Raw genomic sequence first — 11,292 nt, 5'->3', positions numbered from 1 at the left:
GGCCTGTAGTTGCCAGGGTCACCTCTGAAGCCCTTTTTAAAAATTGGCGTCACATTAGCTATCCTCCAGTCATTTGGCAAAGAAGCTGATTTAAATGATAGGTTACAGATGACAGTTAGTAGTCCTGCAATTTCACATTTGAGTTCCTTCAGAACTCTTGGGTGAATACCATCAGGTCCTGGAGACTTATTACTGTTTAGTTTATCAATTTGTTCCAAAACCTCCTTTAATGACACCTCAATTTGGGAGAGTTCCTCAGATCTATCACCCAAAAAGAATGACTCAGGTTTGGGAATCTCCCTCACATTCTCAACAGTGAAGACCGATGCAAAGAATTAATTTAGTTTCTCCGCAATGGACTTATCGTCTTTGAGTGCTCCTTTAGCATCTTGATCGTCCAGTGGCCCCACTGGTTGTTTAGCAGGCTTTCTGTTTCTGATGTATTTTTAAAAAAATTGCTATTACTTTTGGAGTCTTTGACTAGCTGTTTTTCAAATTCTTTTTTGGTCTTTCTAATTATATTTTTACACTTCATTTGCCAGAGTTTATGCTCTTTTCTATTTTCCTCATTAGGATTTGTCTTCCACTTTTTAAAGGATGCCTTTTTGCCTCTCACTGCTTCTTTTACTTTGTTGTTTAACCACTGTGGCTCTTTTTTCTTAATTCTGGCTTTGGTTGCCTGCATGCTGAGAGACCCAGCTGAATTTCCCTGGGCAATAGTTACCCCTGTTCAGTGTACTGCCTGCATGCTGTGAAGGTAACAGTGGCTGTAGGAAGAAGAAAAGATGACCCTGTGTTTAGGGTCACATCCTAGGACCCAGAAGAAATGGGTTCTGGCCTGTGCTGTACTTCACCCTGACAATGTGATGGCAGCAAGAGGCCCTGTGGTGGAGGTGAGGGTGAAGGGCTGGTGAGAAGCAACTATGAAGAAAATCATAGATTTTTCAGTTTCCTATTGTAGGCAGTATTTCCCAGATGGGCACGTTCCTAGTATCAGACTGTTTGCCATATGTATTAACAGGCAGAAAATCTTCTGTGAATTGGGTTGCATATTTTTGTGCCCTGGCTGAAAGAATCTAGCATAATCTTCCTGCCTAGTTGATTACTTGAGCCAAAACCCAACCCCAGCATCTCGTTCACCCAACTCCTTCCCTGCACCCTGTTTGGTATTCTCTAATGTACATTGCACTTACTCCTGTTTTACTAATTCTCCAGTGACCAGCAATCTGTCGGTCAGGAATAATATTCCAAACTCTCTTGTCTTAAGTGAGGAAAGTGTCTTTCTGAAAGCCCAGGTCCTGACCCCAATCTCACATCATTTTACACTGGTATGTTTCCATTGTTTCTGTGGAGTTGCTCTTGATTTACATCAATGTACATGAGATAGGCTGACTGTCCACAGCTGCTGGTGGGATTTTTGATCTTCATTCCCTGGACATGTGATCTGTTTCCTGCCTCCTCACCCAGCCCATAGATGCATGGGGTCCCCAAGACCAAGAAACACAGAGTCCCTTCGTGTGCAATGTGCCCAGAACAAGGGGCACACTAGCTCCATGTCGGAGAAGGCAGCTCGTTTTATTTGCTTTTAAACACTACTGAATTTAAAACAGGAAAGAGGAAAAATGGTTCATTTTTAATGAAGAGTGGAAAGCCCTGTTTCGTGTTCATCACGGCAAGAGCTCAGCCTGCCTTACGGCTCCTAGGGGGTGCCTCTTGGCACACAGAGGGATGTCTCCTCTCCAGCACCTTACTTCCTGCTTCTTTCTCACCATCCTCACCTGCACTTGGTTGCCTATACCAAGGGATGTGGAGTGACCAAAGGTAAGTACTGGCTTTAACCCAGACAGGTGCCTCTTTCTTATTTATCTAAAGATGCAGAAATAGCATCTGATGGCCAGAGTAGAAATGTCTACCTGGTTCGAGATGGGAACTGGCTTGTTCCCTGCCCTCCTCCTTGGCTTGGTCTCAGCCTTTTGCAAGAAATCATAGGAGGAGTCTGCTGGTCCGGATTGCTGACTGTAGGCTTGTGACTAATAATTTTATTATTAATAGTGGACTAATTTGTTCCAAAAATCAGGGGGTGGCAGCTGAAGGAGCTGGCTCCACAGATGAGCTCTGTTCCCCTTCTCCTAAGGACCACTTGGAGTCCTATTCCCCCAAAATATTCCCCCAAGCCCTGCACCCCCTTTCCTGGGGAAGGTTTGAGAATAATATCCTCACCAATTGGTACAGGTGAACACAGACCCAAACCCTTGGCTCTTAAGAACAATGAAAAAAATCAATCGGGGTCTTAAAAGAAGAATTTTAATTAAAGAAAAGGTAAAAGAATCACCTCTGTAAAATCAGGATGGTAAGTACTTTACAGAATAACAAAAGTTTCAAAAACACAGAGGATTTCCCCTCTAGGCAAAACTTTAAAATTACAAAAACAGGGATAAACCTCCCTCTTAGCAGAGGGAAAATTCACAAGCTAAAACAAAAGATAATCTAACACATTTCTTTGCTATTACTTACTATTTCTGCAATATTAGATGCTTAGTTTAGATATGGCTTAGGGGGGATGTATTTTCCCTGCCTTGGTTCCTTGTTGACTCCAGGAGACACAGACAAAAAAAAAACCTTCCCCCACAGATTTGAAAGTATCTTCTCCCCTTATTGGTCCTTTTGGTCAGGTGCCACCCAGGTTATCTGAGCTTCTTAACCCTTTACAGGTAAAAGAGGAATTAACCCTTTACAGGGTAAAGAGGGATTTTATGCTACCCTTATCTGTATGTTTATGACAACATTATTCTAGAAGCACAGGGAAGAGAAGCCTGAGATGCAGCTGTCAATGCCAGTCCTGCCTGCCAAGAGATCCTGGAAGTCTGCCCAGTATAACCTCTTCCCTTGAGACCTTCTAGCAGGCACAGAGTACTTGGGAGCTGGGGCAGTAGTCCAGGCACAAACCCTCTTTCTGAGGTTTCAGGATGGTCTTCCTTGTGGTGTCCGTCCACGCCTCGCTGCTCCTGCTGCTGAGCTTTCCCTCAGGTGAGTGGATGAGGGTAGAGACAAGGGTGTTTTGTGTTTTCTGAGTTCAGATGAAATGCTCATGAGGCAATTATGCATTTGCCTGAATGTCTAACCATTGAAATATATGGAGACATTGCTATTTCAATGTGCAGCTGAATGATCACATCCAAGTTAGGAGGGAAAATGAAATTATCTTCACAGACACTTGGAATCACAGATGTTAGTGAGGTAAAAGACCTATTAGGTCATATCTAGTCCGTCCCCATCTGGGCACCATGGCAAGATTATGCCCTATAGAATATTTTTTTAGTCTTTGTCCTGTCTAGTTTTCAATGTAACAAGCAAAGGGGCTTCCACCCCTCTTCCAGGGAGACTATTCTACAGCCTCAGACATCTCACTGTCAGAAAGCATTTCCTGAGATTCAGCCTAAATTTTGCTGTGTTTAATTTCACCCAGTTTCTCCTAGTTACACCATTGTATATCACCAGAGATGATCTCACTTCCTTTTAGTGTTTGCGCCTTCCTACTAGCATGGTGGGTTGTTTACTGGCAAATGGACAGTTCTATGAATATATTGGAATATGAGTAGTTCTAAATTATTGTTAGTTTTTAAAATGTTGTAAAGTACTTGGAATTAAGAAATGCACGATAAATATCATAATAAATAAATGCTTTCGGCAGGCTGTTACCATGACTCACCTTACAAATTGCTTAGCCCAGGAAAAGACTTTGTTAAACTGGAGTTAAGATTATAAGGTTGCACTGATAAATTAACAAACAAACCAACTTAGAACATTATAGTTTTCTAACAACCCAGTGTTGGAAGGCCAGGCAATTCTACAATACGAGCATGGTCAAAAAAAAATCTAAATGCATGAAATGATGGGAATTATGGCCAAAGTATCACAAAAAACTGTACCTCTGCCTCCACCCATTCCAAGTGGTAAGCATCTGGAGTCAGCCTGTCTCCTGTGATACTTGTGAGCCTCCATCTAGTGTTTGGAGAGCGGGAAGAGTCAAGTTTGTATCTGGTTGTCTGTGGTTTTGAGATTTCTATAAACACAGTAGATAAAGTAGGCTGTTTTATGAGTAGGGTGACCATGTGTGTCTGGAAACTAGAATTGTCCCTGTTTTCAGAGTCTGTCTCTGACACTTCATTCTTCATTCTTGGCAGCCCCCTTGAGGTAGGCAAGAAGATGTGTAAATCTACCCCAGGGAATACTGCTGGTACAGGTGGCTCCTATACCCCATAGCAACCTCATTCACAGGGAGTGTTCTGGATCTGGGATGAAGGCAAATGGGAAGGGTGGGTGGCAAGAGCAGACCAGCATCTTGTGGTTCATAGCCCTGGCAAAGCCTTCTAAGGGCTACTGAAGCAGCAGTGCAACTTGGGCTGCCCTAACCTGCATCAGGGACCACACTGGGCCCTGAACAGGGGAGATGCAAACTGCCTCCCCTCTGTCCCTGCACTGGGATGAATGAATCCCCCCCCCCCAAGTGTTTGCCAATTTTGGTAACCGATGCAGACTGGCGCCCTGAAGGAGATGCTGAGCTGGAGAACTTGACCAGCCCTTACCCACCCTTCTTATCGTGCTTGTTTCCCACTACTCCCAACCCAGTGAGGAGGTGCCCTTAGAAACCAGAAAGCTGCCAGTTTTGGAGGCCCAGCCTAGCCTCTTACCAGCTTACAAACCCCATTAGTTTGTCAACCAGCGTCAGAGCCACTCTTAGCCCGGCTGCGCTGCTACAGGGGGGAAAGGCACCTTGCTCCCTTATGAACGTTCCCGCCCTGTCCTGAACTTCTTCACCCTATGCTCACCCCTTCCCACCACCTATGACACCACGTTTTTCATGCCAGTAACTCTGGTCCCCCTAAGTCTGTGGTGCCTGTGGTCCCTTGGGTCTAGGGAAATATTGGCACAGGCCTTTGGCATAAGTAATATAGACCATGTGAAATGGGAAGCAGGTAACAGTGGCACAAGGAGTTGCCACACAGAGGCCGGGTGGGCAGCTCTGGAGTAGCAGTCCTGTAAATCTGAAGTCCAGAGCCGGGCACAGTGTTGGTCGCTGCCTGATTGAATGATTACTAACTCTGTGTGCCATTCCCAGAGGCTGTGGAAGAATTAAGGGCACGACCCTACAGCGCTGTTACCTTACCCTGCTATTTCTCCTTCGTGGATGGCACAGATGACCTTTTCTTCTCCTGGGAGAGGGAGGATATCAAGGAGGAATATGAGGTGGAAGATGATCGGGAATATTATCAATATTTTTTAACACTGCATGATTTCTATGAGTTTTCTTCGAAGGTGGTTTACAGTTTTAGCAACAACCAGGAGCAGTTGGAAGAGCAAAGTTCCCAGTACGAGGGGAGAGTCCAGGTAGACTGGGAGGCCATTTCTCAGGGGAGTCTTTCACTCTTATTGGAACATGTGAATTTTCCTGACCAGGCAATATACAAATGCACAGCTACCAGCTTAAAGGGAAGGGGAGAAAGGATAATCAAGCTCCTCGTGGATGGTAAGAATGTTTCTGTCTCCATTTCTACTTCAGAGTGTATGTCTTTGATCAGCACTAGCCTCTCACTTCCTGAGAGCTTGGTTCAGGTCCTTGTGGGGCCGAAATGGGGCCTACCTGGAGGCTAGAGGACCAGAGGCTGCACACCTAAACAGACAGTTGTGTTACTTTTTGCACCCTTTTCTGTCTTTGTGAAGACAATAAACAGCTCTGAGGAAAGGGGCAGAAACCTAACCTGGGCATAGCTGATTGTTGATCCCTAGCTGATGATTAAAGCCACCAATGTACACTAAATGCTGGCCCAGTGGTTAGAGGACTCACTGAGGATATAGAAGACCTGGATATATCTCCCCTCTCCCTGATGTGGGGCAGGAACTTGAACTTCAGTTTCCCACATTCCAGATGTGTGCCTTAACCCCTGGGCTAAAGGTTGGGGGGGTGGGGAAATCATCACCTTCTCTGGCATCTTTTGTGTGGTGTTAGGTGTGCTCTGAGCACACCTACTTGACCAGCCCGGCAGGCAAGATAGACAGGGGCAAGACATTTAGCTCGTGAGTCTCGCTGGGTCTTACATGTGAGTTGGGTGCTGAGCTGCTGAGCGATGTCAGGATTTAGGCAGCTGCATACCGGCCCAAACACTGAGATTTAGGTGCCTTGGGGACTTTGATGGCAGCAGGGCCAGCTCCAGGGTTTTGGCCGCCCCAAGCAGCCAAAAAAAAAAAAAAAAAAAAGCTGCGATCGCGATCTGCGGTGGCAATTCGGTGGGAGGCCCTTCGCTCCAAGCGGGAGTGAGGGACCATCCACCAAATTGCCGCCGAATAGCTGGACCTGCCACCCCTCTCCGGCTCAGCTGCCCCAAGCAGCTGCTTGCCAGACTGGTGCCTGGAGCTGGCCCTGGATGGCAGACACTTAACCACATGGGTGCCTAAGTGCCTTCAGTGGCAGTTAAATCTCTTGTGTGAATCCCACCCTGAGGCATCTAAGTCCCATTAACTTTCAATGAGACTTACAAGGAGATTGCTGGGCTAATGAGGCTCGCAGAGCCTTCGAAGTGGGATTGATGGGACAACATGGACATTTAATTCATTTTTAAGTTAGAGGGGGTCCCCATTAAAATATTATATACTTAGTTTAAAATTCAAACAAGAGGGATTTCCAAAGACATCTCTCAAATACTGATCAATTTCCTTCAACTTTCCTGACAAGTCTACTGTCCTGTGAAAGTGATCACACACACTTCAGAGTCCAAATAGTAGGATTTGTCACGCTGGATCAGACCCAATGTCCAGCCAGGCCAGTTTCCTGTCTCCAACCATGGCCAGCACCAGGTGCTTCGGAGAAAGGTACAAGACCTCCCCTCCCCCGCACAGTAGGTAGATGTGGGATAATCCACCCACCCAACCCACTGGGGAAGTCTTCTCCTAACCTCTAGTAGTTAGAGATTGGCTTAATCCCTGAAGCATGAGCTTTTATATCCCTTCCAAGTTTTATGCTAATATTAACCATTACAAATTATATTGTACAGTCTCTGAGCCCAGAGGGAGGGAGGTTAAAATAGGGCTTATAATGGATCTCTGGATCCACCCATAAATATGGGGCCATTACTGAGTGGCACTTTCCTACATGAAGTAACCCTCAAGAATGTGCCTGCTGTGCTTTCCCCCAGGCCAGGCAGTTTGGAAGGAGGTGCAGAAAAAATGAAGAGCTCCTCAAGCTGCTCTCAGAGATTAGTGGAGTCATTTGTATGATCCTGCCATACCCTCAGACTCCTCTAAAGTTATTCCTCCCTCTTTTTGATCAGTTTCTATTTTTAATTCTTCAGATTTGCTGTGAACTCTAAATCCGTACCCATGGTGAGGCTCCGATTCCAGCTGCTTTGTCCCAGTTACATGGCTCAGTCTTCCCCTCAGCAAATTAGAGCCACCCTGGGAGAGGGCAGGGGTTGGAGGACAGTGAGGATGACTGGCTAGCTGCACTTTCCATTATGTTACAGACATTCATCACAGACATTTCCAGCTTAATTTTAAGACAGAACAACATTTCTGTTAGATCACTAACAGAGCAATTACTACTGGGGGCGTCATTAGAAACATACTAATTGTTTTGTTTTTCCACTATAATTAGATGCTGAAGAGCCACAGGTGCAGTTCAGCACAATCAATGATAAAATTGTGGCCCAGTGTATCTCTGAGGGATGGTATCACATGCCCAAAGTGACATGGCACAACCGAAAGGAGGAGGATCTGACCAGCTACTCCACAGTGGAAATCCTGGAGGAGGAGAAGGACGGCGCTCACCGAGTGTTGTCCATCCTGAAATACCCTGTGAAACTCTATGAGATCTACATCTGCCACATTAAAGAGGAGGATGAGCTTAATCGGCCAGTTAGATCCATCCACAAGATCCCAAGTGAGTCCTTTTTCTGGGGAATGACAGTAAAAATGGGATTCACCCAATGATCTCACTGTAAGAAACAGTGTGGTCCAATGGATAAGGCATTGCACTGGGACACAGGAGACCTGGATTCTAGTCCTTGCTGCGCCACTGAGCTGTTGTGGGACTTCAGGGAAGGTACTCTGCTGTCTGTGCCTCAGTTCCCCAGCTGAAAAATGGGATAATGATACTGACCCACCTTTATAAAGCACTTTGAGATCTGTGGATAAAGAGTGCTATATAAAGAGCTATGTTCAGATCCACAAACATACTTAGGTTCCTCACTTCTGTTGAAATCAATGGAAGTCAGGGGCCTACTTACCTTTGTGGATTTGGGCCCTAAGTATTAATTACCAGCTGAGTGGACTCCTCCACCATACACGTATGAGATATTATCCTCCGTCCCCATAACATGGGATATGTGAGAAGACCTTCCCTGAGCCTGTCCTGGTTTTCTAATGGTTAAGGGTTTTGCATATCCCAGAAGGGCAGGGGGAGCAGGAGGCTCAGTTGTGGAGCAGCAGCAGTCTCAGTCCCCACCTTAATGAAGTTTTCTGTATGCAAATTGACCAATAAGACATGGCTCTGAGGCTCCTGGGTAGTTGCTGGTGTAGCTGGTGTTTGGGTACTCCAGCCTTCAAGCAGCAAAATCCATCATACTTGGTATACATCAGAGCCTCAGGCTCGGTATTAAGAGCAGAAATGCTAGAAAGTTGTATGCACAAAAGAAGCAGAGTCTACAACTTTCAGGTGCTTCCCCAAGCTGTGCACAGCAAAAGCCAAAACTTTTCTAGCAAGGTCCCTGACCCACAACAGGACATTCACTGGGGATAGGAACTCTTTCTTGGCTACCTACCTGCAGGTCCTAGCACTGCAGCATCTTGGCACAGCTCACAGGCCACATCCAAACACTCAACCACTGTTCTCCTCTTTTCCTTTTTCAGAGAGGAGATACAGTCACATGTCCGACCACTACTAGAAACACGCCTGGAGAGAACAGTCATCTGCAAATAGGAGCCACCATGGCTTTACATTACACCTGTCTGTCTAAGGAGCAGGGAAATGAGACAGTCAGGCTTAGCCAGTAAGTAAGGTAGTAAGAGAAGCCTTAAACAGTGGTTTCTTGGGCATCAGAGGTTTGCAGGTTCCAGACAATATCTTCCAGCTTCTCTCTTGGTCCTACTGCGCACAGACTGAATCTATCTTCACCCCGTTTCTCTGAGTGAAATACCGTAAAGAGCCTTAGGTAAAACCCCAAAATAAAATAGTCACAAAACAATGTGTCTAAAAAGTGTCCATTTGGCACAATTTACCTATAGCTAGAAAATATTTATCAGCATGTCTATCTGTGTATACACGCCCACATGTGTAGCTCTGTCTGTGTCAGGTTCAAAGTTAACATCTTGGTCACGAAACAAAAGGCTTAAAAATGAATTAGTTGCCTTGAAACAGTACACATGGTCTACAGAATGACACAGCCAGCGTTTGTATTGGTGTGTGTAACTCCTCATTTGTAGACATGCACAGTGTTGGCAGTAGTGACTGTTAAAACTTTCAGAGGCACAAAACAAGAAGCAGTGGATGAACACTCACCTTTGTTCATGTGTACATTTTTCAAACATAGCTACTGTAACAGTGTCTAAATCCTGTCTCTGGGTACTCAAAGTAGCATATAAATGGCAGTTAGGTACCTAATTGCTGATTGCAACATCCAAATAGAGGATTTGGGCACTCAAGGTGCAGGTTCAAAACTGATGTCTGAGAGTTCAACCATTACAAGTAAGGCTGTTTAGTTGTGTATCATTATCTACAACATGCCTTTTGTTGACCTGTCTGGGGCTGGGATGTTCAAACGAGCAAGGCATCCAGCTCCTACTAAACTGCAATGGGATTTAAGCACTTAACAACCCGAGGGCAGGTCTATACTTACAACGCTGCACCGATGCAGCTGCGCTGTTGTAGCATTTGAATGAAGACACTCTAAGCTGAGAGCTCTTCCATGGGCATAGTTAATGCACTTCCAGAAGAGGCGGTAGCTGTGTCAACGGGAAAAGTTCTCCTGCCAACATAGCACTGTCTACACTGGTGCTTACGTTGGTATAACTACGTTGTTCAAGGGTGTGGATTTTTCACAGCTCTGAGCGATGTAGTTATACGAAAGGAATTCTGTAGTGTAGACCTGCCTTAGACTCCACTGAAAATCCCAGCCTAAGGTCCAGGCCACACTACAGACCTATACTGGTGTAACTCCATCACTCAGGGGTGTGAAAAAAAAAACACACCTCTGAGTGACGTAGTTCTACCGACCTAACCCACCGTGTAGACAGTGCTATGTTGGCAGGGGAGCTTTTCCCACCAACACAGCTACTGCCTCTCAGGGAGGTGGATTAACTACACTGATAGGAGAGCGCTCTCCTGTCGGCTTATAGCGTCTCCATTAAAGCGTTACAGTGGTGCGGCTGCGCCAATGCAGCGTTTTAAGTGTATTTTGTCTAGTTAGTGTCTAATTTAAAATATTCAATAGTGCTGATTTTTGGGATAAGCAATTGTCATTTCTATTTATAAAATGCAGTTTATTCAAAATCTCCCCTTCCCTGTATTTATTCCTACATTGTGGAACTTGAGAGATCTCTCCCTTCTTATAACAGGTTAACAGCATTAGGGAGAAACTCCCCAGATTAGATCTTGCTTTGTGTGTCCCCCACATCTCTGCCTGCCCATCTGTGTCGCTGCATATGCAAACCCTAGTCTGTGTTCTTCAGACTACAGTAGGAGAAGACCTGGTTCCTTTACTTTTATAGCTGGGAAAGTTCCTGGCCTCTTGACAAAAGCCTCTGCCACTACTGGGACTTGTGAGAAGGGGATATCAACTTTTTTGATAGTGCTGCAGTGAAACCCCTAATGCATAATGTGTACTTGGGCAACATGAATGACAGAAACTCATTGCCTTAGCCGAAAGCCCATTTATACCACTAAAGGATTCATAGGTAAGTTCCCTTGAAGTTTTTCAACTGAAAAATATCAGGGTTTTAAAACAAAATGGAAACAATTGTTTCAAGATGTCAAACCATAATGAAAACTTCAGTTTCCAGAAACCCAAATACTATTAAGTCAAAAAGAAACTGAAGAGTTCTGGCTTTCCCAGGTTCAGGATTGCTGGTCTGCCTCTCTCTCCTACTTTCACTTCTTTTTCCCCACCTCACATCCCCCACTGGAAAAGTAGGGGGAAGAGAACATAAAATAGTTTGAAAGTGAGGGGGTGGGAGAAAAGCACTTTACACTTTTAAAAACCTCCAAAACTATTTCCCAACTTTTTCCAGTGAAACATAAATGGG

At 45.1% G+C, this 11,292-nt stretch overlaps 1 protein-coding gene across 1 annotated transcript; it reads left to right on the top strand.

Annotated features, from left to right (window-relative positions):
* Positions 1-2,880: 2,880 nt before the first annotated feature.
* LOC135976534 (butyrophilin-like protein 1) lies at positions 2,881-10,726 on the top strand. The gene is made up of 4 exons (XM_065572683.1): positions 2,881-3,027; positions 5,120-5,527; positions 7,649-7,933; positions 8,902-10,726. The coding sequence occupies exons 1-4, from the start codon at positions 2,967-2,969 to the stop codon at positions 8,934-8,936; spliced, it is 789 nt and encodes a 262-aa protein (XP_065428755.1). The 5' UTR covers positions 2,881-2,966; the 3' UTR covers positions 8,937-10,726.
* Positions 10,727-11,292: the final 566 nt, after the last annotated feature.

The sequence above is a fragment of the Chrysemys picta genome, chromosome 1, assembly GCF_011386835.1.
Source record: "Chrysemys picta bellii isolate R12L10 chromosome 1, ASM1138683v2, whole genome shotgun sequence".
Classification (NCBI taxonomy): Eukaryota; Metazoa; Chordata; order Testudines; family Emydidae; genus Chrysemys; species Chrysemys picta.
The sequence above is the reverse complement of the archived record's forward strand: the minus strand, read 5'-3'. Positions and strand labels throughout refer to the sequence as shown.

What these genes read in the sequence shown, in the direction of transcription:
- LOC135976534 (XM_065572683.1), top strand. Translation starts at nt 2,967, where the DNA reads ATGGTCTTCCTTGTGGTGTCCGTCCACGCCTCGCTGCTCCTGCTGCTG. An exon ending in GCTGCTGAGCTTTCCCTCAG is followed by an intron (nt 3,028 to 5,119) that starts GTGAGTGGATGA and finishes TGCCATTCCCAG; the next exon opens with AGGCTGTGGAAGAATTAAGG. An exon ending in ATCCATCCACAAGATCCCAA is followed by an intron (nt 7,934 to 8,901) that starts GTGAGTCCTTTT and finishes TTCCTTTTTCAG; the next exon opens with AGAGGAGATACAGTCACATG.